The sequence below is a fragment of the Falco biarmicus genome, chromosome 19 (genome assembly GCF_023638135.1).
Source record: "Falco biarmicus isolate bFalBia1 chromosome 19, bFalBia1.pri, whole genome shotgun sequence".
NCBI classification, from domain to species: Eukaryota; Metazoa; Chordata; class Aves; order Falconiformes; family Falconidae; genus Falco; species Falco biarmicus.
This window is the reverse complement of record NC_079306.1, coordinates 2,944,924-2,968,478: the sequence shown is the minus strand read 5'-3', so window position 1 is coordinate 2,968,478 and position 23,555 is coordinate 2,944,924. Positions and strand designations below refer to the sequence as shown.

At 66.5% G+C, this 23,555-nt stretch overlaps 4 protein-coding genes across 7 annotated transcripts; all 4 read right to left on the bottom strand.

Annotated features, from left to right (window-relative positions):
- Window positions 1-2,058: 2,058 nt before the first annotated feature.
- LOC130141568 (lysosomal acid glucosylceramidase-like) lies at window positions 2,059-5,517 on the bottom strand. Its single transcript, XM_056322591.1, has 10 exons — window positions 5,445-5,517; window positions 5,037-5,228; window positions 4,807-4,953; window positions 4,539-4,672; window positions 4,026-4,198; window positions 3,699-3,933; window positions 2,699-2,923; window positions 2,458-2,621; window positions 2,250-2,375; window positions 2,059-2,164 (listed from the first exon to the last, which is right to left on the bottom strand). The coding sequence occupies exons 1-10, from the start codon at window positions 5,515-5,517 to the stop codon at window positions 2,059-2,061; spliced, it is 1,575 nt and encodes a 524-aa protein (XP_056178566.1).
- A 3,784-nt stretch (window positions 5,518-9,301) lies between these two features.
- LOC130141190 (lysosomal acid glucosylceramidase-like) lies at window positions 9,302-12,653 on the bottom strand. The gene is made up of 10 exons (XM_056321928.1): window positions 12,167-12,653; window positions 11,819-12,010; window positions 11,598-11,744; window positions 11,333-11,466; window positions 11,078-11,250; window positions 10,740-10,977; window positions 10,344-10,568; window positions 10,092-10,255; window positions 9,805-9,930; window positions 9,302-9,686 (listed from the first exon to the last, which is right to left on the bottom strand). The coding sequence occupies exons 1-10, from the start codon at window positions 12,264-12,266 to the stop codon at window positions 9,584-9,586; spliced, it is 1,602 nt and encodes a 533-aa protein (XP_056177903.1). The 5' UTR covers window positions 12,267-12,653; the 3' UTR covers window positions 9,302-9,583.
- Window positions 12,654-12,838: 185 nt separating this feature from the next.
- Window positions 12,839-19,028, bottom strand: ENTREP3 (endosomal transmembrane epsin interactor 3). Of its 4 annotated transcripts, none has more exons than XM_056321924.1 (12): window positions 18,004-19,026; window positions 17,275-17,331; window positions 16,993-17,103; window positions 16,699-16,824; window positions 16,493-16,600; window positions 16,147-16,307; window positions 15,925-16,024; window positions 15,755-15,839; window positions 15,082-15,660; window positions 14,726-14,794; window positions 14,250-14,512; window positions 12,839-13,713 (listed from the first exon to the last, which is right to left on the bottom strand). In XM_056321924.1, the coding sequence occupies exons 1-12, from the start codon at window positions 18,211-18,213 to the stop codon at window positions 13,522-13,524; spliced, it is 2,061 nt and encodes a 686-aa protein (XP_056177899.1). In that variant the 5' UTR covers window positions 18,214-19,026; the 3' UTR covers window positions 12,839-13,521. The 4 variants fall into 4 exon arrangements, with proteins under 4 accessions (XP_056177899.1, XP_056177900.1, XP_056177901.1 ...); XM_056321925.1 differs by having other exon boundaries at window positions 14,726-14,791; window positions 18,004-19,025; XM_056321926.1 differs by having other exon boundaries at window positions 12,839-13,692; window positions 18,004-19,020.
- A 179-nt stretch (window positions 19,029-19,207) lies between these two features.
- SCAMP3 (secretory carrier membrane protein 3) lies at window positions 19,208-22,714 on the bottom strand. The gene is made up of 9 exons (XM_056321932.1): window positions 22,580-22,714; window positions 22,407-22,484; window positions 22,172-22,312; window positions 21,959-22,079; window positions 21,741-21,869; window positions 21,387-21,546; window positions 21,016-21,117; window positions 20,790-20,907; window positions 19,208-20,643 (listed from the first exon to the last, which is right to left on the bottom strand). Exons 1-9 carry the CDS (start codon window positions 22,625-22,627, stop codon window positions 20,497-20,499), a joined length of 1,044 nt encoding a protein of 347 aa, XP_056177907.1. The 5' UTR covers window positions 22,628-22,714; the 3' UTR covers window positions 19,208-20,496.
- Window positions 22,715-23,555: the final 841 nt, after the last annotated feature.

Genomic DNA, 23,555 nt, shown 5'->3' with positions numbered 1-23,555 from the left:
GCCCCGTGAAAGCAGCCTGGTCTCCCCAGGGCACCCTCGGGCAGGGGTAGGGTTGGCCGTGCCCACCAAGGTGTCCCTGCTGGGGTCCCGTGGCCACTTGGCCTTGAGTCCCAGCTGGCAGCAGTTCAGCTCGCCGCAGGCATGGGCCAGAGCTGCCTGCAGCTGGTGTCGCAGCTGCGACCCCTGCCCCACTTGTGGCTGCACCAGCAACTTTCCTGGCAGAGGCTGCCAGGGCAGAGGCAGAGGCAGAGCCCGGGCAGAGGCTGCCAGGGCTGCGGGCGATGCCACGAGCAGCTGGGCACGGCAGGGGTGACTGCAGCCCATTCCTCGCCACCCAGCTGAGGAGGCGATGGGCACAGTGGGGGGCTGCAGTGCTGCCCACTGGGACCCCGCTCACTCCTGCCGTGGGGCTGTGAGCCCCACGCCTGAGCCCCACGCTGGCAGCTGGGCTGGGTGGAACAGGCTGCCGCAGTTTATCATCTGCAAAACAAGTCTGGGCTCTGCACCTTCTAATTTGGGATCCTTCCTAATTGCAAGCACCTGCCCGTCAGGAGAAACAGGAGTGGGGCAGAGCCATGGGAGAGGCGGCATCTGCCCAGCCTGGCCCCGGTGTCCCCCCGATGCCACTTGTGTGGGTGGCCAGGGAGGCAGCCCCTCACCCAGGGACCACTCCTCCTGCTGTGGCCAGAGCAAGGACCCCCCAGTGGGGACAATGGGGGTGACTCCTCCAGTCCCCCACCCCGGCCCCCCACCCCCACTGCCAGGGATGTTGCATCCCTCCTTTTCTCTGTCCGCTTCTCCGCTCCAAGGGAAGGTACCAGCCCTGGCAGATGTGTTTCCAGATGGCCAGGGAGCACGGAGCCCACCCAGAGGGGCTGTGCTGATGCATGTCCTTGCACATGCATCCCTCGGCGCTGCTGAACATCTGGGGCTGTGGGCTCTGTGTGCACCTCCCCTGCCCCGCGGAGCTCTGGTGTTCCGAGCTGCCACTTGTGCTCTGGGAACAGGGCTGAGATGGAGCCCGGTGCCACCTTTATGCTGCACTCCAAGGAAACAGCTGTTAAACCTCTTTTTTTTTGGTAAAAACTTTTTTCCCCAACATCAGCAACTCTGCAGCTCACACACGAGGGGAGTTTGCCAAGGAGCGCTCTGGCTTTCTCATTCCAAGACTTCAAAGATGCTGGTAACTTTCCCGAAGGCTGGAGCAAGCAAATACTGTAACTGGTATTTAAAGAGAGCAAACAGGATGGCCAGGTAATTGCGGGCTGCCAGCTCGGTGTCAGCCACGGCAGAATAGAGGGGACTCTGTCCGGAGGCCACACCGGCAGAGGGTGGCTGGATGCTGCCAGCACTGTGAGCCCTGGAAGAGATGGGATCAGCTTAATTTGTCTGTGAGGTTTGGTGGACGGGGACATCGATGTAATTTACTCGGCCTTTTCTACAGCAGCTGCCCTGGTGCAACAGGACATTTTGATTAAAAAAAAATAACAAAAATGGAAAGAAAAATTAAAAAAAAAGTAGTTTGGGGAAAACCAACGGCACATATGAAACGAATCAAGAGCTGGCGAGCGGCTGAGGCTCCAGCTGCAGCGATAAACAAGGCAGCCACATGTGGGCCGCGGGGCTGGAGCCCTCCGGGGCACCCCTCGCCCTTCGCCGCCTCTCTGAGGAAAACCGAGCAATTTCCGAGAGCGTAGAGGAAACACTGACGGGGATGGCGCATACCGGAGGGAGCACGTCACAGCTTTACTTGGCGCCCGAGACACACGCGAATGTTTCAAGGAAGCCACGTGTGGAAGCGTGGTCCGGGAGACGGCACAGCAGGAGCTTTCAGGGGGCTTTCAGGGGGTGCCAGGGAGGGAGGGGGGAGGCTGGGAAGCAGCAGCAGCCCGGGCGAGACCCCAGCGCTGGGAGCGCACGCAGCCCCTTGCACGGGGGCAGGACCCCTGGTTCCTCCCGTACCCCCAGCAGGGTGTCACCACCCACTTCCCCCACTGAAGGATGCTGGAAAGGGTGGGGGAAGCTGAGCCCTGGGGACGCCCAGCCCTGCCCTGCCCATCAATGCTGGCGCCACAGGTAGGTCTGGATGGAGTTGGCCGGAGCCACAGTGTTAATGAAACCAACGGCGGGGTCCCGGATCCCAAACGGCACGTCTAAGCCAAACCTGGAGGGGAACAGGAGCTGAGCAGGTCGGCAGGGCCAGGGCCAAGCATCCGCCCACATCCCCCCACCTGGGCTGCCCCATTGACCTGTTCAGGACCACCAGGACGAGGGTCCCATCAGGACGCAGGGCGGCCACGTGCTCCAGCTGACACAGGAGGCATCGGCGGCTGCTGTGCAGCCCCACGCGCCGCGAGCCCTCGGGGATGAACTTGCTGGGGGGAGAGGAGCAGGAGAGGGGTCACGCCCCTGGTCTCAGGCTGGTGGCAGCACCCGAGCCCCCCAGCCCCAACCCACCTGAAGTGCCCCAGGTGGTAGAACATGGGCTGCTTGTAGAAGACGTCCTTGCTGCTGTCCACGATGACAGGACTGTCCACGTAGTTCTTGACCCAGTTGGGGCCCCCCTCCAGGTCCAGCGCCAGGTTCCAATCGGTCCAGCCGGCCACAAAGTGGTTCAGGACCTGGGCAGGCAGGGAAGGGGCTGAGTGGGGCTGAGCCAGGCCCCCAGCCCCGGGTGGGCAGTGTCGGGGGGCCGTACCGTCAGGATGCTGTGGCTGTAGTGGTCCCCTCGCTCCCAGCAGCCCAAGGACACAGAGGAGCGGAGGGTGAGGAAGCCACTGCAGGCCTCCGTGTAAAGGAGAAAATGGTCAGGGAAGAGCTTGTGAGTGGCATCCAGGCTGCAGCTGGCTGGGACGATGCTATCCAGGTACCAGTGAACCCCCACGCCAGCCACATAGCGGGCACCAGTGGCGTTGCCCAGGATCTGGGGGAGCAGAGGAGACACCTCGCACCAGGGCCACCAGTGCCCTGAGCCCTGTGGGGACGCACACACAGACCCCACACACCAGTGGGGTCTCCCAGGGCCACTTGCCTCCCCTCTTGTCCCCTCCTGTGGGCACCGCAGGCTCCCGCACCTGCTCCCCAAGCCACGAGCAGCGCCCCAGCATGGCTCCAGCACCCTGATGGGTACAGCGCTGTGGCTGAGGGTGGGCTCCTCGCTCCCCACATGGCTCCTGCTGCTGCCTCATCCTCCCTCCACATCCCCCTCCTGGGGTGGTCTCGCACCACAGCCCCGCCTGCTCGCTGGGCGCTGCGTTCGGGGCGAGGGAGGGACGTGCTTCGCCCCCCACAGCACCAGCCTCAGTCGAGGTGGGGGCAGGAACACCGTTTCTTTTCTTTCCTTTCCCTTTAAATTAATTCCTACCAGCAGCTCTCCAGCATTGCAAAGGGTAAACCACATCAGCCAAAGCTCTGCCTGGAGAAGGTGCTGGTGTGCCGCCAGCAGCTCTGCGTGCAGGAACCCGTGCCACGGATGCCACCTCCCATCCCTGCTTTCGCCAGGCACACGCGGAAGCGGCTGCTACCGAATTAGCCGGCTCCGGCATCCCCGCCAGCAGACCCGGTATGCCTCCTGCTCTGTCTAGGGCTGGGAGCGGCTGCTGGCTTCGTGTGCAGCTAAAACCCAAGGCGTGGGTGGGATACGAGGTGTAGGGAGAGGAGCCGGGCACAGTGATGGGCTTCAGGGCTTTGCTCCTCACCGCTTTGGCCCAGTGTGGGAGGTGGATGCGCTGGTCGTCCAGGATGATAAGCCGGGTGGGGTGGGGGCTGCGGGCCAGCGCAGGGCCCAGGTCATGGATGACAAAGTCCCGCTGCTGCAGGGCGGTGAAGGCGATGGTGGGGAACTGGGGAGGGGTGAGGAGCGCTGCAAGGGGCTCATTCTGTGCTGTCACCGCCCAGAAGGTCACATTATGTTTGGCGTATTCGTCCAGGAACCTGGGTGCAGGGAAGGGGGGGCAGAGTCAGTCACCCCTGCCCAGCCCAAGCCCCCAGCCCTCTGTGGTCCAGCCCAGCCCCAGGGACGGTACTTGACGAAGTAGTTGGCCCAGGTCTTGTGGTACTTGTCCCCCGCCTGCCCCTTCAGCGTGCCCTTCCCGCGGACGTCCCCGTTACTCTTCATCCAGGCCGGGGAGGTCCAGGGGCTGGCATACAGTGACAGCGGCCGCCTGCTCATGGCCGAGGCTCGGTGCAGGAGGGGGATCTGCAGGAGGGGGCAGAGGGACCGGCTCAGCTCCAGCTGCAGCCCCCTGAAACCACACAGCCCAAGGTGGGAGGAAGGGCACTCAAGGGACCTCTGCCGGGAGCAGCAGGCTGCCAGCACCACCCCATGGCACAGTGCCCTGGCTCCGTGCCCTGCCAGTGCCAGCCGGGATGTGCCAGGACGTGCCCTGGAGGAGGTGCCAGCTCCCATGGGCTGGCCCCACGCAGCCTGCCACGATGTGTGGGACTCGGCAACACCTGGTTGCGGGGGTCCTGGCATGCACAGGAGCTCTGGTGTGAGAGGGGACAAGGTGCTGATGGCAGTGGCTTCAGCCTCCCACCTTCATCTTCACGTCCTCCTCTGCCAGCCTGAAGTGCTTCAGCTCGTAGTCATGGGGCACATCATCATAGCTGTAGGGACGCACAGAGAAGTCGCTGCAAGCCATGGGGAGCCGGACGAGGTTGTACTCAATCCCTGTGGAGCATGAAAGGCATCAAGCAGCACCGGAGCAGATACCCAGGTGATGGGTGTCCCTGCAGCAGGGGTGGGCACAGCTGGATTAGGGACCCCACGAGCCGCCCCATGCTGCTGGTGCCCACAGTGCTCACCACTCTTGGAGAAGTAGGAGCGCAGCAAGTTGTCCTGGGCCGGTGGCGACAGCGCCAGGATATTGAGGGCAGCAGCGTCAGAGAGGGACCCACCGAAGCCCTTCACGTGCTGGTACAGCGAGGAGACATTGAGCGTCAGCAGCAGGCCTGCGAGGGAGACCGCGGCTCAGCTCACAGTGCCCGGGGGTCCCGCAGTGGCACCTGCCCCCCCACCCGGCCGCAGCGGGTACCTGGGGTCTCGGGGTCATGCTGGAAGCTCCCCTCGCTGCGCTCCAGCCGCTTGCCAGCCTTGCTGCTCTCGTACTTGACGTAGGTGCCCGGGGCCGGCAGGACCACGGGGTCCAGCGTGTCGCAGTACGTGGCGTTGCAGACGCACACCATGGAGTCACTGCCAAAGTACTTGGGGCTGCAGGGCCGGGCACCTGGGGGGTACGGGCAGGGTGGGGGGCAGCTGCCAGCTTGGGGACGGGTCCCTGCCAGAGCTCCACTACCTGCCCTGGGGTGCTGCCGCTGCCCCCGCACCCCATCACTTCCCCGGGCCCCCTGGCTCCGGCGCTGCCCCAGGCTGACCCTGTCCCAGGGCACCTGGCGCCCAAGCCATGCTGTCATTGCCACCCCCGCCAAGTCCCGGCGCTCACCTGCAGCCCAGGGCACCGCCTGCAGCAGCAGCTGCAGCAGCCAGCCCAGGATCAGGATGCTGACAGCCCCCATAGCCTCTCTGTGTCCCCGCAGCTCCGGTGGGTCACGGGGAGCAGAGCCTGCAAGCGGGGGCACCCTCAGCCAAGGTAGGCGCGGGTGCAGGAGGGGACGGAGGGCCAGGCTGTGCTCCCTGGTTGGATCAGCGCTGTCTCCTCTACCCCCGCTCCTCCTGCTGCTGCTCCATCCCCCCTCCGGCAAAGACCCTCGCCTTGCAGGAAGGTGAGGTGGGTCCATCCCTCCCGGGAGCCCGCAGCCCACCCACCTCTGCCCCGGCTGCTCCCTGACCTGCGCTGCTGCCAGCCCTCCTCCTCCTCAGGCAGCTCTAGCCTCCCCACCTCACCTTTACAGGAGCCACTCGGAGACCTGCCTCCGCAGCACACCCCCTGCCACCCCCACAGCTCCTCCTTGCTCTCCTCCCGGCCTGTACTGGCCTTGGACCCACACTATCTTACATCTCCTCGCCACAGGGCTGGGGCCGGGGAGGGCTGCGGTCCCCCCACCTTCTGCTGCTATGCAAGGGTGTCCTCCAGGGAGGAGAGATGGGGGCATCACCGTGGAGCTCTGGCCACGTCAAAGGTCCCACCAGCACAGGGAGATGCAGCACGGGGCAGCTCCCAGAGCCCACTGCAATGCCCCAGAGAAAGAGCTGATTTCTTTCCTCTGTCAGGGAGGTCTGGATGAATCCCCGGAAGCACATCAGAGCCCACAGGCAGGCTCACGGGCACCATAGTTCTGTCCTGCTAATGAGCTCTAACAGCACCGCGGGCGATTCACCCCAGCCCATCATCCCAGCTGCCCCATTCTCCCCCGAGCTGCTGTGGCCATGCACCCATGGGGAGCACCCAGGACCCTCAGGCAAGGATGGCAAACGTGGCTGCACTCCCCGCTGCAGCAAAAGGACCCACCCGGTGCAGCCACACGGGAGCTGGGGCCGCTGCCGTGCCCTGCCCAAGCCCTTTACATTGCTCACCCCACCTCAGCACGCATATGGAAAGCGGCAGCAGCAGCCACAGCAGCAGCAGCTACAGCAGCAAGCTGGCAAGTGCCCCAGCTCCTGCACAGCCAGGGCTGCGCGGCTGAGCCAGACCCATGGAGGGAAACCTGCTGCCCCCACACCAGCTCTGTGACCAGGACAGGCCGTTCCCGCGGACACAGCACCATCGCCGCAGGGATGCCCTCAGCATCTCTCTGCAGGGGTGACCCAGTGGGACAGAGCGGCAGCTCCCAGTTTCCCTCCACAGGGTTAAACCACTCCGTTAGCTCTCCCTCTCCGGGTGGAGCAGCATTTCATGACTAATTTTCTCCTTTTCTGGCGTATCAGATGCAGCTGTGGGGCAATTCAATCCATCAATGTTCCTCCTACCTTCCAGTGCTGCCCTGCTGGGTCCCACACCGGGGTGACACGTGGGGCTGAGCCATGGGGCACCCCCACACCTGCACTGGGGAAGGGGCAGATGGGACCCAGCAGCCCCCAGTTACGACTCATGGGGCAAACAGGCAGCCTAGAAGGAAGCTGCTGATCCCATTGCTGTGCCCCACGGCTCTGCCACCCCCAGCTGTGACTAAGGTATCAGCTGGCTGCTACACCCAAGGCTAATAACCCCAATTTTGGGAAAGGGTTGATAGGTCGGTCCCTGCTGCCCCACGGTTAGCAGCTGCCTCTGGCTTGCTGCCAGCTGCTGGGGATGCTCCATACGTCCCTTCTCTCCCTGTTTTTGGGGTCTGGCTCGGGTCCCCACAGCCCCCACAGCTCCTGGGAGCAAAAACACTGCGGAGGCTGCTGGAGCTTGTCCCTATCAACGCCAACTGATAAGAGCTTCCTGCTGAGCAGGAAAAGTGAGACCCAGGGGAAGGGTAACGCCTCGGAGCGGGTGGCATGGGAGATGCTGGGCAGCCCCACCAAATCCTCTCAAAGCTGCTTCTTGCTGCCTCTCCCGGCACACAGGTCTTCTCCCAGCATCGCAGACCTGCCCCGCAGCAGGCAGAGGAGCCTGGGGGGTGAATTTTATTCTTTGGCCAGTGGGGATGGGGAGCCCAGGACCACGGAGCTGGGGCTGAGCTGCCTTTACTGGGACCACGACTCCAAAACTACCGATGCCAAGGCAGGAACTGGGCATGCAGAGCCTCAATGCAGCATCGTGGCACCAGCTCTGGCTCCAGGGCCCTGCCAGGCAGCTGGACCTCGGCCCTTACTGGTGGTCACTGGTTCCAGGCCAGATGCTAGGAGGGTCCTATCCTGCCAGTCCCAGCAGCCGGTGCATGCCCCAAAATGAGCCAATGCTTTGCACAAGAATTAATGAGCCAAGCCCAACGCCATCGGAGGGTTTGCCCCTTCTCCGCTGAACCTGGAGCTAATCAGCCCTTCGGAGCCAAGCGGAGCACAGGGACAGGGGCACGTGTCCCGGGATGATTCAGCATCCGGCCACTGGCTTTTACTACCGGGGCCCCTAAAACGTTAAAGGAATCCGGTAAGTGAGAACCTGGGAAAGAAGCAGCAGGTGGAGGAGCAGTCCTGCGCCCGGGTGCAGGGATGCTGGGATCACTGCGATTCTGGGGAAATATTTCCCTCTTGTGGACAAACACAAGGAGCCTCCGGGCAGGATCAGGATGCTCCTGCCCCTCTGGCAGCCAGCTCTCCCCAGGACTCAGGCACCCCCGGGTGCTGCAGGGTCCCAGGGCTCCTGCCTCAAGAGCAGTGTCCCGGTGGCACCGCAGTGCAGGATGTGACCCTGTCACACACCTACCCACTGCCCTGGGCACTGCCAGAACCGGTGCTGGGCTGTGCCCAGCCCACACAGCATCACTGCTGTCAGCCTTGACAGCATCCTTGGGCTGCATCCTGCCTGCCTTGACCCAGCTGACCCGGCTCAGCCCAGCAGCCTCAGCCTCCCTTCCTTACCCTGCCTGCAATCCTGACCTCCCTGCCCTAATCTTCCGCTCAGCACACCCTTGGATGTGATGGAACCTCCATCCCTCCTTCCTGGGTGTGCCCGTGCTCAGCGCCCACTCCTGCCCACACCCACTTGCTCAAGCTGCCCTGGCTCCACTGCAGGAGCTAAGCCCCTGCTGCACCCCGAGCCTCCCCGTCGCAGCAGGGGCTGCTCTGCCCCATCCCCGCAGTGCCAACATGCTCCCCTGTGGGGCCACCATGCCTCTCCCCACAAAGCTGCATGAGAAGCTTGTGGGGGCCCTGGCCCCATCCAGCGCCAGCTCGTACATGGAACCCACGGTACTGTGCTGTTCCTGGAGCTGGTTTGGCCTCCAGCCCCGACTCGGGGAGCACCCAGCACCCTGGGCCGGGTGGGATGTGATCCATACACCCCCAGCCCAGCATCGGGCTGTGAGCAGCTTCAGCTTGGTGGGAAAAGCAGGACAAGCTGAAGCTTGGCCACAATCCCTGCCCCGGGCTCCCACCCAGGTGGGTGTCCAGGCGCTTTGTCCCCACGCCTGCTGCAGGACCCAAAGCATCTGTGTGTGGGATAAATCCCGAGCTGCCTGCCAGCTCCCAAACCTGCCCGCAAAGGTAGTGGGACAGCACCCGGGCTCGGCTGACCCCCCTGCCGGGCAGCACATGCCTGAGGCTGGGAGCGGACCGGTGCCTGGAGCCCCCCCCCCCGGCAGGGTAAGCCCCGCTGTGAGCTGGAGGGGGAAGCAGCACGGGGGGGGACAGGGAGAGTGGCCACCCCGCAGGGCTCCAGCTCTTGGGACTCCCACGGGCTCCGTGCCCAGGCGGCACCCAGCCATGGCACCCGGGAGCAGGGGTGGGACCTGGACGTGTCTCTTCCAGCCGCAGACATAGAGGCAGCATCAGCGTTTAATGTCGGAGCAGCAGGAAACAGCGTTCACAGCCTGTGGGATCTCCACCCCGAGGGGCACCGGTGCCCCCGGCCCTCCTGCACACACATGGTGCTCCCCGGCCCGGCTCTCTCCTCCAGCCCAACCGAGTGCTCGGCTCCATCGCGACACGGAGAGCGGTGAGCCACCTCCTCACGCGCCCAGGTCCGAGCCTGTGGGCAGCGCGGAGCTGCTATCCCGGCTCGGCTCCGTCCGGCCCCTGGCCATGGGCATCCCAGCCCTGTCACTGCCGCTGCCACAGGTAGGTCTGGATGGAGCTGGCTGGAGCCATGGCGGCAATGAGGCCAACCGTATCAGCCAGCCCGAAGGTGATGTTCTGTGGGGACCTGGAGGGCGAGGAGCAGGGTCAGACCCGCAGCAGCACCCCAGCACCAGCGGGACGAGCCACATGCAGGGCCTGGCAGGACAGAGTGCCGTGCTCACGGGTCAGGCTGCATCGCTTACCGGTTCAGAACCACCACCACCATGGCACCATCGGGGCGCAGGAAAGCCGTGTACTCCAGGTCCGTCTTCTTGGACTCTTTGGAGGCAACCAGCCCCACACGCTGGGAGCCCTCAGGGATGAACTTACTGCATGGGCATGAGCAAGAAGCAGCCCCAGGAAGGAAGTCAGACCCCAGAAAAGCTCCCCTCCTGACAAGCCTGCCCTGCTCCCCTCCTGACAAGCTGCTACTGCAACCATGGAGCTGGAGCCCAGGCAGCTGAGAGCGTGTCGGGGGGCCCTGACCCACCTGAAGTGCCCCATGTGGTAGAACATGGGCTGCTTGTAGAAGATGCCTTCACTGCTGTCCACGATGACGGGGCTGTCCACGTAGTTCTTGACCCAGTTGGGGCCCCCCTCCAGGTCCAGGGCCAGGTTCCAGTCGGTCCAGCCAGCCACAAAGTGGTTCAGGTTCTGCAACAGGACAGCCCAGACGTCTGCCCAAGGAGTGGGGTGCCAACAGGAGAGGGAGCACACCGGCAGGGTGATGCAGGAGGCTCACCATCAGGATGCTGTGGCTGTACTGGTTCCCTCGCTCCCAGCAGCCCAGGATCACATCTCTCTCCCAGAAATGGGCCCCGATGCATGCCTCCGTGGCCAGGATGAAGTAGTCGGGGAAAAGCTCATGAGTGGGCACCACCGTGTCCTGTATGGGACCAATGAAGTCCAGGTACCAGTGGATGCCGATGCCATGAACATAGCGAGCTGCCTCTTCATCCTCCAGGACCTAGTAGGGAAAAAAGTTGGCTACCAGTGGGTCCCGAGGGGCAGAGAGCCAGCGCCCCAGCCCTCGTGCTGCAGGATAGAGCAGCCAAACCCTCCATGGGGACATGCTGCGCCAGCAAGATGGGGTCTCTGCTCCAGCTTGCCGTGCTGGTGGACCCCACGCCACTCTCACCACTTTGGCCCAGTGTGGGAGGTGGAGCCGGTTGTCATCCAGGATGATGAGTCGGATGTTGCTGTGGGAGCTGTTGGCCAGCGCAGGGCCCAGGTCCCGTGCGATGAAGTCACGCTGCTGCTCGGCTGTGAAGCCCAGGCACTGGAAGGGGTAGTTGTTGATGAGCCCAGCCGTGGGCTCGTTCTCTGCCGTCACCGCCCAGAAGGTCAGGTTGTGCTTGGCGTATTCGTCCAGGAACCTGGGCACAGGGGAGAAGGGTGAGGCGTGGGTCCTCCCCAATGCCACTGCTGAGGGTCCCTGGGTGCCTCCCCCATCCCTTCGCCCCAGGTGCTCCTTACCGTATGAAGTAGTTGGCCCAGGTCTTGTGGTACTTGTCCCCTGCCTGCCCCTTCAGCGTGCCCTTCCCTACGAAGGACTCACTGGTCTTCATCCAGGCCGGGGAGGTCCAGGGGCTGGCGTACAGGGACAGCCGCTGCTTGCTCATGGCCAAGGCTCGGTGCAGGAGGGGGATCTGCAGGAGGCGGGCAGAGGGACCGGCTCAGCTGGGCCCCTGCACCTCCCCACATCCTACCCCGCTCCTTCCCACCACTCACTTTCAACTTCGTGTCCTCGTCTCGCAGGCTGAAGTGGGTGAGCTCATAGTCAAAGGGAACATCGTCGTAGGTGTAGGCATGGAGGGAGAAGTCGCAGCTGGCCATAGGGAGCCGGACGAGGTTGTACTCCAGCCCTGCCAGGCACAGCGGGATGGGACGGGCAGAGGTGGGCAATGGGACAGGAGGTCTCCAAGCCCTGCCAGTGCCCAGGCAGAGGCCTGCAAGGTCCCTGTCACCATCCCTCCCACCTCCCCGACATTCTCACCTTCCTCTGAGAAGTACGAGCGCAGCAGGTGATCCTGGGCTGCTTCTGGCAGGGAAAACACATTCATGGCAGCAGCATCAGTGACAGAGCCGCCGAAACCCTTCACCTTCTGGTACCGCTGCGTTGTGTCCACCGTCAGGACGAGATCTGGCAGGAGGGAAGCGGTGTGACGGCGGGTCGCAGGTGGGGTCTGGCCCATTTCTGCCTGCCACAGTGGGTACCTGGGGCGCACAGGCTGCGCTGGAAGCTTCCCTCGCTGCGCTCCAGCCGCTTGCCAGCCTTGCTGCTCTCGTACTTGACGTAGGTGCCCGGGGCCGGCAGGACCACGGGGTCCAGCATGTCGCAGTACGTGGCGTTGCAGACGCACACCATGGCATCACGGCCGAAGTACTTGGGGCTGCAGGGCCGGGCACCTGGAGGGATACGGGCAGGGTGAGGGGCAGCTGCCGGCTTGGGGACGGGTCCCTGCCAGAGCTGTGCTGCCCACCCCAGGGTGCTGCTGCTGTTCCCGCACCCCATCACTTCCCCGGACCCCCGGCTCTGGCGCTGCCCCCACCCCCCCTGCTCACCTGCGGCCCGGGGCACAGCCAGCAGCATCAGCAGCACCAGCAGCACCAGCAGCATCAGCAGCGCCAGCAGCCGCCGGCCCGGGGCACCGGCAGCCCCCATGGCCCCGCCACTGTCCTGTAAGCGCTGGACCTGTCAGCGGCGGCACCGTCGAAGCCTCTCTCGTCCCGGTGGCACCCCGAGCCGAGCCGGGCCGCGCTCCCCGACCTGCCCCGCAGCACCGGGCCCACCGCCAGCCTCGCCTTTAAGGCCGCCCAGGCTTCCCGTCCCGCCCACGCCCGGGGCGCCGGTACCGGCAGGGGGCGGGCCGGGCCCCGGTGGGGCAGGGCAGGGGGCGCGGGCCTGGCCCTACCCTGGCCACGGTAACGGGGCCGCGGGGCAGGGGGACACGCGCGGGCACCGGGAGGCGCAGGCGGGCACCGGGCACCGCGCCGCGTCCCCGCTCCGCCCGCGGCAGACGCCGGTACCGGCCGTCCCGGGCTGCGACCCCGGCGCCTCCCCGGGCCCCCGGCCCCGCCCCTCACATGACCGGTCAGCTGAGCGCGCGCCCCGCCCCGCCCCGGCCCCACCGGCAGCACCGGCCCCACGGCCCCGGCGGGCGGCACCACCTTTATTCGGTCTTTAGCGAGGGGCTGCGAGCGCCGCGGCACCGGCACCGGCCCCGCAACGCGGCCCCGGGCGCAGCCGGGTGCGGGGGGAGCGGGCGGGGACGGGGACAGGCACGGCCGGCGCGGGGCACCGGGCACCGGGCACGGCCGGTGGGGGGGCGGGGCTGAGGGGCTGGGCAGGGGACAGGCACGGCCGGTGCAGGGGACAGGGCATGGCCAGCGAGGGGGACAGGGCAGGGGACAGGCATGGCCAGCGCAGGGGACAGGACAGGGGACATGGCTGTCCTTGGGGCACAGGCACAGCTGGCGCAGGGGACGAGACACGGCCAGCACAGGGGACAGTCACAGCTGGCACAGGGGACGGGGCAGGGGACAGGCATGGCTGTCCCAGGGTACAGGCACAGCCGGCGCAGGGGACAAGGCATGGCCAGCACAGGGGACAGGCACAGCCATCCCAGGGTAGAGGCACGGCTGGCACAGGGGACAGGGCAGGGGACAGGCATGGCCATCTCGGCCCCCAGCGGATGCCCCAGGGGACCAGCCCCTCGCCCTGGTGCTGCCTGGGGAAGGGGCCCAGCAGAGACCCCGCGGCAGTGGCGCAGGACCCAGCCCTGCTGGGGCAGCAGCAACGTCCAAGCAATGTCCACAGGCCCTGGCCCAGAGCGGGACCCCCTCTCCACAGTGGGGCACCCACACCAGGCCACTGGGAGGGTCCCAGTAGAGGCTGCGCCGTCGGTGGGGGTATGCTGTCAGAGGATGCTCTCCTTGCAGGTCCCGCTGAGGCTCCGCGGGCGGCTGCGCTCCAGGCGGCGGGCAGACAGGAGCCGTCGCAGGGACGAGGTGGAGCTCAGGTCCCCGCAGCTTTGCAGGTGGATGCCTTCATGGGGCCGCTCTGCTCCCGGACAGGCGCTCCAGGGCACCTGCAACACCGTGGGGACAGGCTGCAGCCACGTGGGTGGCACCCCGCGTGCCAGGGGGAGCTGGGTGGGCACGCAGGGCAGGAGGGAAGGGGTGGCAAGGGGTGGCAGAGGTGAGCATCATGCGCCTATGCTGTCATTAAGGACAAGCCATGAGGGCCTCCTGGGCTGCGCAAGGTCTCCAGCATCCCATAAGCCACAGCAAGACATCCCCGTGACTGCCTGCAGGCTGCGGCGACTCGGGGACAAAGCCAAAGCTGTTGTGACACATATGATTTTCCCACATGCATGATTTTCCCACTGGTGGCTACGGTGGGGACCGAGGGGAAGGGGCTGCCGTGCCAAAAAGGGCTGGGGACAAGGACAGTGCCGCAGGAAGGAGGCTCTGCCTGCAGCCAGGGTGCCGACACCATGAGGGCACGGCAGGGGAATGGGGACCCTGGAAGAACCAGCGTGGAGGTGCTGGTAGAGAATGCAGGGAGGGAGAGGGTGTGTATGGGGCTCCCTGGGAAAGGGGGGCTGCCCCCATCCCCTGGGGCACCGTGGCTGCCGGAGCCCACCTGCTTGTGCCCCTGGAAGCTGTGCCCAGACACCTCCACACCGGCTGCCGGGCTGCGCTTGGGTCGCTGCAGGAACCTGGCCACCAGCCCGCGGGTGCCCCGGCAGACCTTGAGGTCCCCCAGGGAGCGGGTCGTCGTCTTTGACAGCTGCTGCGGCACCTTCTTGGAGGGCAGCAGCTTGCTCTTCCCCACAGATCCAGCCCGGAGCAGCAGTGGGGAGTCACAGTGTGAATGGCGGAGCAGGCAGGCCTCCGAGCACAGCCCTGCGGGGACGCTGCCATCAGATGCCAGGACACTGCTCCAGACACTGCCCCCGCAGCCCCTGGGGGTCCTGCTGTCTCCCCTCCCCAGCCACCGGGAGCGGTACCACTGTGGGTCCTCCTCGTCCCAGCCCCGACAGGGTGAGCCTGACCCCAAAGGGGTGCAGAAACACCCCCTTCACCTCTTTGTATTCCAGTACATCCCAGTGCTCTGACCTGTATCCGCAGAGGAGTTGGACGTGGTGTCCTCCAGTGCTTTGGTATAAAGTACTTCCCTGAAATCTGCTGGGAGCAGAAAGAGCACTCAGGCTTCGGCTGCGCCCCGTGCCACTGTGCAGACCCCCAGCACCAGCCCAGGCAGCATGACCCACCTGCCCCCGCCCCGTCCCGCCAGCCCAGCAGCCCCCACCTGCTCCCCCCACTCCCCTGGTGCAACCACCCACCTCAGGCCTGCTCTAATCCTGCCCCCCCCCCCCGGAGAAATGCAACCAAAACCCGCAGCGCATCCCAGCTGCAGCATGGACAGATGCTGCTGCGCGCATGTCCCTGTCCCGGCAGCCACCGCCACCTACCAGTGTGGCTGGCCATCAGGACGCCGGGGTCACTGTGCGACCTGACGAGCGGGTGCTGGCTCAGCCCCGGGGCCGGGGATGAGGGGCAGGAGGTCTCGCTGTTGCGCCGCGGGTGGCAGAGACGCCCGGTGTTGGGCCCCGCAGTGCGGCCGCCCCCGCGCCCCTGCAGAGAGCCCTTGTCCTTGAGCCGCACCTCGGGGAAGCAGGGCCCCATGCAGCGGGCCAGCCCCTCCAGGCGATTGCAGCTGTGGGTGACGGCTCCCCCCACCAAGATGCCGTCGTGGCCGGGCTCTGCCGTGGAGCAGGAGTAGGAGCGCTCCCCCCGCACCCGGGGCTGCGGTGTCTCCTCGAAGGGTCCCTGCAAGCCCAGCGTGGGGCTGCGCGCGTGGTGGCTGCACTGCACGCAGTCCACACTCAGGCAGTAGTCCGCGCGGCTGCGCTGGATGGAGCGGAAGAGGACGTAGTCGACGGAGCGCATGGAGCCCTGCAGCTCCAGCAGGCACGAGTCCTCCGAGGGGCTGCTGTCCCCAGGGATGTCCATGATCTCGGACATGATCAGGGACCCGCTGTCCATGGACACTGTGAGAAGCGGGGCAGGCGTGAGCGAAGAGCTGCCGGGAAGGGCTGGTCCCCTCGTGGCCCCTCTGCTGCCCCACCGATGGAGCACGCTCACCTTCCCCACTGAGCACGATGGAGGGGACGCGGTCGCAGGTGCAGGCATGTGAGCCGTCCGTCAGCTGCGAGTCAAACAGGGTGGCCTGCGGGGCAGCACGGTCAGCGCAGGCAGAGCAGGAGCCCAGCCCTGCCTGGCTGACCCCAGCCCCCAGCCCCCCAGCCTCCCACCTGGCTGTCTCCCCGCAGCCCCATCACGGTCTCGTAGGAAGGGGGGAAGTCAGTCGGGTAGAGGGGCACAGGGCTGTCCATGGAGCCGTTGTAGGTGATGCTGCGGAGGCAAGACCAGAAAAGCCACATCAGGTGGGACAAGCCCTACTTAGGGGCAAAGGGCCCACCCTGCTCCTGCGGCACAGTGGCCCTGCTCCACCAGCCTTGCTCCCAGCCAGGTACCTCTGCGCATCCGTCTCGGAGCTGCAGGTGTACTCGGGGGGGTAGTAGGGGGGCGGCGGCACTGGGGGCACAAACTCCTCGAAGTCCATCATGTTCTGCAGAAAGGTGTCAGGGGGGGACGTGCATTCCAGTGTCATGGAGCTCGAGCGCTGGGGGACCAGCTGCAGGGAGAGCGAAGGAGGGAGAGCTGGGACCCCCTGCCCAGAGATCCAGCGAGGGATGTGCATCCTGGGCCTTAATCTGCACCTGGCTGGGCCCAGATCTTGCCCTGGCACCCCAGGACCTTCCCAGTCTGGGAATGCTGCTCCTCAGCCCTGTCTGCTCCTGGGCCAGGGCTGGGACTCACCACATGGACTATGTCAAGGGAGAAGATCTGGATGCAGCACACAACAGCGGAGAGCGTACAGATGATGGTGGAGAAGACAGTCAAGCCACAGACACTGAAGAGGAGGTCCTGGGGAGGAGTGGGGTGAGCTGTGGATACCTGCAGAGCATGGCAGGGTACACAGCCACTCCCCCAGAGAGATCTTGACCCCCCCCCGGGCCCCCCACCTTGAGTGCTACACGGATGCTCCGGCAGTTGGGGTTGGGGAACATGGTCAGCATCTCGCTCTGCTGGCTGCAGGAGGCAGGTGGGGGCTCTGAGCGGGCCTGGCAGCAGACACACAAGTCCTTCTCCTGGGGACAAGGAGCACTGTGAGGAACCTCGGGATGCTGTGCTCTCCCTTAAGAGCCACTGGCACATCCCACCAGTAGACCCCTCCCCACAGCTCCCCATGTCCCCAAAGCCCTGCAGCCAGGGACCCAGGTGCATGGGGGGCTGCAGCAGCCCCCGGCCAGCCTCACCCTCTCGCAGGCCTCCAGGGACTTCACCAGCTGCGCGTTCTGGCAGGACAGGATGGACCCGGCAAGGCTCAGCATGATGCCCAGCACTGACAGCAGCGTGAAGAAGGTGATCTGCAGCAGGGAGGAGAGGGGCTGCCAGCTGGGCAGGGCTGTGGAGCAGGGAGCCGACATACACGGCTGTGTGTGCAGGAGCACGTGGGGCTGCTGGGCCCTCTCACGCTGCCCTCCCCACCCTGGCCCCCTCCTGCAGCCGGGTATCCACCCCCCCCCCCCAACACCTACCACCAGGGTGAGCGGCCGCTTCCAGGAGACGATGCCGACAAGCCCAGACAGCGCCAGCTGCAGACGCACAAGCCCAGGGGTGAGGATGGGGAGGGGTCTCTGCCAGGCAGTGAAGCCCAGAGCATCCCCCGCCCTTGAGCAGAGCCCCCCGAGCCCTGCGGGCCCAGAGCTGGCCCAGGAGCACCAAGGCCGGAGGGGCAGCCCCGGCACCACAAGCCAGGAGAAACTGCTGATTCAGGGCACTGGGGAGCCTGGGACTGCGGGCAGCTCCGTGCTGGGCAGCGAGCCGGGCCGGGATCCGTGCCGCAGGGTCACCTCGGGGGACCCCAGGTCCTGCCCACACCCCACGCCCGCAGCACCCCACGGTGTGGCTGGGGAGCAGGGTGGCCCCCACCCTGCCACCACCGCAGCGCCCCCCGCATCCCCCCCCCGCGCCTGCGGCCGCACAAACCTGCCCGCCTCAGTGCGCCCCCTCCCCGCCTCAGGGGTCCCCATCCCTCACCGAGTGACCCCGGGGGAACCCTTGGGATTCTCCCACAATGCACCGCGGCGGCCCCAGGCAGAGGGTGGGGGGAGCAGCGGGGCCACACTCCCCTGGGACTGCCGGCAAATTCAGCATCCAGGGAAAATTCAGCACCCGGGGAGAACCGCTCGGCAGGCGGGGAGCGGCCGGGAGCCGCAGGGCAGGGCCCCCACCCCCTCCGCGCACCGCCCCGACCCCCGACTCACCGAGAAGCCGGCCCAGGACGGGCAGGAGTGGCGGATCCTGGCGGAGGGGGTGATGGTGGCCGCCACCAGGCTGAAGGTGACGATCAGGACGCCCAGGATCACCTGGACAAAGCCCAGCACCAGCAGGATCTGCAGCCAGGTGCGCTGGAGGCGCAGGCGGGTGAGGCTGCGGGCCGGGCGGCCGGACAGCGGGCGGCCGGGGGCAGGCATGGCTGCCGGGGGCGGCGGGCGGGGGAGGCCGGGCCCGGAGCCCCGAGGCAGCCGGCGGCACCGCGCCAGGACGGGGCCGGCCAGCGAGAAGCAGGAACGGACGCTCTGCGGGAACTGGCCAGGCTCCACCTTTCGCCTCCCGGCGGGGGCTGGCGACAGCTTCTCCCGGCCCCCCGGGGGGACCGTGCGGGACCGGGGGCCGACGGCGGCTCCGCGGCGGGTCCCGGGCGCAGAACCAGCCTCACCGGTACCTCGGCGTCCCGCAGGCGGAGCGCGGCCCCGGGGCTTCCTCCTCTCTCGCCGTCCCTGGAGCGCCGGGACCCCGCCGGGGGATCATCCCGTCCTGCGGAGGCCGAGAACCGCCGCCCGGGACGCGGCGCCCGGCCCAGGCCGCTGGCCCCCGGGGCAGCACCGGCAAGCGGGAGCCGCGGGCCGGGCAGCGGGCGGGGGGCCGGCCGCCGCCCAGGAGCATCCTCCGCGGGAAGCGGGCGCAGGGGCCGGGGCGCCCGCGGTGAGGGTCGAGGGGAGATCCCGCTGCCGGGAGCGGCGGCGGCGGGGAAGGCTACCGACGGGCTGGCCGCCCCGCGGCCCCCAGCCCCGGCGCCGCGCAGGGCGGCTGGCGGGGACGCCCGTGCGGCGGGATGCTCCGCGGAGCGCTGCCAAGCATCCCCCCCCCCCCCGCCCCGCTTCCCCGCGGCGGCCTCCGGGATCCCCGCTCCGCCGGGGCCGCAGCCCGGTGGCCGCGCCCGGGGCAGGAGGCGGGCGGCGGAGCGGAGACGCAGGGCAGCTCCGGGCTCGCTCCCGCCGCAGCCCGGCGGCAGCTCCGGCCGCGCCCGCCCCGGGGCCACCCCTCCGCTGCACGCCGGGAGCTGTAGTCCGGCCCGCCCCACCGAGAGGCAGCGACAGCAGCCCAGGGCCCCGGCCCCGCCGCCCGCCCCCGGTTCCTACCGCTCCCTGCCCGCCCGCGGCTGCCAGCGCACGGAGACGGCGGAAGCACGGAGTGAAACTTCATTTATTCCTTAAATAAAACCTGAAGGCGGCTTGGCAGCGGGCAGGGCAAGGGGGCCACGGTGGGGCAGGGACCCCCCGCCAGCCCCCAGCACAGCAGGGCAGGGCAGAGCCCTCGCTCCCACCGGCCCCGCGGATGAAGGCATGGACCCCCTCACTGGCCCAGGAGAAGCAGGGACCAACCTGGGAGATGGGGCAAAGCAGATGAGACCTGTCCCAGGGAACGGCAGGGAGCCCCAAGGACACTGGCACAAGGGACAGGGGGACACCAGGGGCTACTGGGGGCACGTACTGGGCAGTACTGTGCACGGGGGGGGTGGCTCAGCGCCCTGAGAAGGGGGGCAACGGCCCCCGGGGGAGGCACAGGCTCCGGGTGAGGAACACCAAGGGGTGGGAGGAGGCACAGGCTCCAGGGCAGGTGGAGAGGAGGGAGGGAGAAGCTGTTCAGCCCCTGCTGGGGGTGAGGAGGGGGCCCAGGCGGTACCAGGATCCCTCCTCAGCACCCAGCCCGGCTTTAAGGCTCGCCGTGGCTGAGCGTGGGTGCAGGCTGAAGGCAGGAAGGCCCACCAGCAGCACCAGCACCCCTGGTGCCTGTCCCAACCCCACTCTCCTTATCCCTGCACCCGGAGCCGGCTCAGCCCAGCAAAAGAGGACAGGGAAGGGACTGGAGGAAGGGGCTGCCTCCCAGCTCAACACCCCGAGGGCAGAGCCAGCCCCTGCCCCACCCCAGAACAAGCCCCTGGGGGAAGAGGGGGACGATTTTCTTGGCAGGGAATTGGGTGCCATGTCAAAGGGAAGGCAGGCAAAAGCCTCCAGGGAAGAGCTGGCCTCTGCACACCCTGGCACTGAGCACAAGGGGAACCCTTCACTTTTCTGGGCACACAAGTGGCATCACTAGTCGAGGAAACAGGAGAGCCCAGGGAAGGAGAGTGGCCATTTCGGTCCCTGTCACATGTCTGGAGGAGGCTCCTGCCCCCAGCAGCCAGTGCTGGAAGGGAGAGCGATGACAGGCGCAGGGCTGGGCCACAGCACCCCCCCATCCCACTCCTTCCCCAGTCCGCTGAGGGGAAGGGACCAGCACAAACCAGAACAGCCTCCATCTGTGAGGAAACGGGTTAGAGCAGCAGACAATTCAGGCACCAGCACTTTCAAGCTGGGATGAGGCAGCCTCTGACAGCTGATGCAGACACACGGGGATCCAATGAAAGTGCAACTTGGATTTCCTCTTCCTCAGAAAGAGCCCACGTGCGATGAGAAGCTGGGGGCCCTGCCTGGCTAGGGTGCCCGGAAGGCATTGGTGGCGGCACCCGCAGCAGCGTTGGCCGCTGCGGTGCGCACTGCCTGGTTAGAGAAGACCCCGGCAGCAAACTCCTCCTGCGCTTTCTGGAAGCTGGCACCTGTCCGGCGATACAGAGAGTGGATCTGGAAGAGAGGAGCAGGGTCAGGGTCAGGGCAGCAGCCCTGTTCCAGGCTGCCAGTGAACAGAGCTGTGTCCCTGCCTGTGCCAACACCACCACCCTCATCCTCCCCAAGGGACACTCCAGCCCCGAGGTTGGATCCAAACTCACCTTTTTGAGCATAATGATGCCCAACACAGCCACTGCTGTGAAGACCAAGGACACCAGAATCATCATCACAGCCACGGCCGTGTTCTTCCGCAGCGCTATCAGGCTCAATATCCAGCCACTGCAAAAGAAGAGGTGGTTGCCCACGGGTTCCCTCTTCCCCACCCACCTCCTCTCTTTCTGGGGTACTCAGCCAGCCAGGGCTCCTAGCGGTCAATCCAACACACACCTGAATCCCCAGTTTGGTATGCCGATCGCCTGCAGCACATACATCACATTCTGGGCAAAGAAGACGAAGAAGAAGACAAAGAAGTTGAAGGAACTGTCACTCCTGAGAGAAAGAGACAAGTGCAGTTAGGCCACAGAAAATTCTCAAACCTTCCTCAAAGTAGGGGGACACAAGGAGAAGATGAAGCTCAGTACAGGATTACCACATCCCCCAGACCCAAAGGCCACAAAGGAGCCAGGACGCTGTCGATGCTGCACTTGGGGCAAGGGCCTGTTCAACTGAGCAGCCGGTTCTCCCCAGCTTCAAGCACCAGCCATGCAGTCCCCCCACCCCGCTGCTTTGCTGGCCTCGGAACTGAAGCAGATACACACCTGAAAGCTTTGTACATCGGCCTATACCAGCAGACAAAGGAGCAGGGCGTGTAGAGGAGAGCCCAAAGAATGGAGAGGCCGAACCCAGAGCCAGACGAGGGCTCCACACAGAACCAGGCCAGCGAGGACAAGAAGTTCAGGAAGAGAGCAATGGTGCTGGCTGAGAGAGAGGGCAACGGTCAGGCAACCCGAGCGAGGGTCCCCCCTCCCCACACCAAGGGCTCAGCCCCCCCAGACCTGGGCGCAACATCTTAATGGTAACTTCTCCCAAGCAGCAGTATTTGCTTGCATGCCGGACACTTGTTGCTCTACCTCCTCCCAGGATCTGCCCTTAGATTTCCCCCTGGGACTCACCCATCCAGAGGTAATACATGGTAGAAACGGTTTTCTGGAAGTCAGCAGGGATCTCCACGGGGATATCTTGGTAGAAGCAAGGCTTCACTGGGCAGAAGGACGGCAGTGGGGGCCAGTTGTTTGGCCTCGCTGTAGAGGGAAGGAGAAGGCAGCAGTGCCCGTGCAGGGGGGCCGAGGGCAGGCTGCCGCCATCCCGGCCCTGCCCGCAGGCCACTCACTTGCCGCACCGCCCAGGGCCGCGTTCTGCAGCTCCCGCTCCCGCCGGTCCAGCTCCTCCGCCTTCCGGTTCAGCTCCTCCTGCCGCTTCAGCAGCTCGGCTGTGGCGGCTGCCGCCGAGGCCTAGGGGGACACAGGCCCTGGGGCTCCCGCCTTCTCCACCGGCCCGGCTCGGCCCACCCCGCGGCGGCCAAGCGCCTGCCCGCCTCCCGTACCTGCGTGCCGTAGGAGCCGTAGTTCCGGGGCTCCGTGGGGCTGCCTTTCCGCGGAGGCTGCGCGGCCCCCTGCGGCGGGGCCATGCCGGCCGGGGACAGGGGCACCGGAGCCGCCGACGGGGCCTGGTACGGCGGCGGCGGCTGCGGGAAGAAGAGGGGGATAGTGAGGCGCCGCTCACCGTGGGGCAGGCCCCGGCCGCCGGGAAGCGGCCCCGCCGCGGCCCGCCCGCCTCACCGTGCCGCTCTCGAAGGGGTTGTAGGCGTCCAGTGCCGATCGCTCAGAGCCGGGCCAGGCCTGCACCGCCGCGGGGTCCTGCAAGAGACACAGCCCGTGTGAGGTGCGGCCCAGCCCAGCCCGGTACCGGGGCCCCCAGGGCCACCGCCACACTTGCCCCGAACGGAGCGCACCTGGAAGGGGTTGTCCGGGAGCACGGCGGGACCGCCGCGCTGGGCCATGGCCGGGTCAGGACCAGGACCGGGACCGGGGCCGCCGCCGCCTCAGCCCCTCAGCCGCCCGCCCCGCCCCGCCGCCGCCGATTGGCTGCCGCCCCGTGACGTCACCAGCCCCGCCTGCGGTCCGGGGAGCCTCACTGCAGGGGGCCTCCGCGCATGCGCGGGGCCTGGGCACGCGACGCGCTCACGTGACACTTCCCCCGCGCAGGGCCCGCCGGGAAGTGCGTTCCCATGGCAATGCCGGGACCGGGCCCGTCCCTGCCGCCCCGGGCCGGGCCACGCCGTCGCCCCCCGAGTCTCTTTGGGCCTCCCACACCCCCGCGGGGCTTCGAGGCTCCCGCCCAGTGCCGGCTTCGCTGCCCAGCGATGGCTCCGTTCAGCCAGGCCTACCGCCACAGCAGGCCCCTCCCCGAGGCCTCGCATCTGAGCCCCTCGACTGGGCCCCCGCCTCTTACCAGGGCCGTCGCGGTGCTGCCCGCCTCCGCCTGCACGGAATCCCCTGGGTTTTGCCCTCGGGAAGGCCAGCGGGCACGCGGTAGAGCAGCTGTTCCACTGGGCCCACCAGCTGTATAGCTGAGCCCATGCAAGTAAAAGACTCAAGGAAGAATCCGTGGCATGACGAGCAGCGTGGGGAATTTAACTTTTGTGACTCCTGGACCAGTTATTTATAGGGATCTCTGATTCCATCAACTACCAGCTGCATATGGACAGCATGCCGACACCCACTCTGGAGCAGGGATTCTGCAGCATCCAGAGCGCGGCACAGGACACCTATCCATACCTGCCCCTAGCTCCTAGGCCCAGCTCTCAGTGCTTAGCAGCAACTGCTCCTCTCTGCTAAAAATATTCCTTAGCCTCTGAACAGAGTCTTACAAAGTTACACACAGATCTGTGAGCTCCCACTTCAACCCAGGCAGCTGGCAGCTTGAGT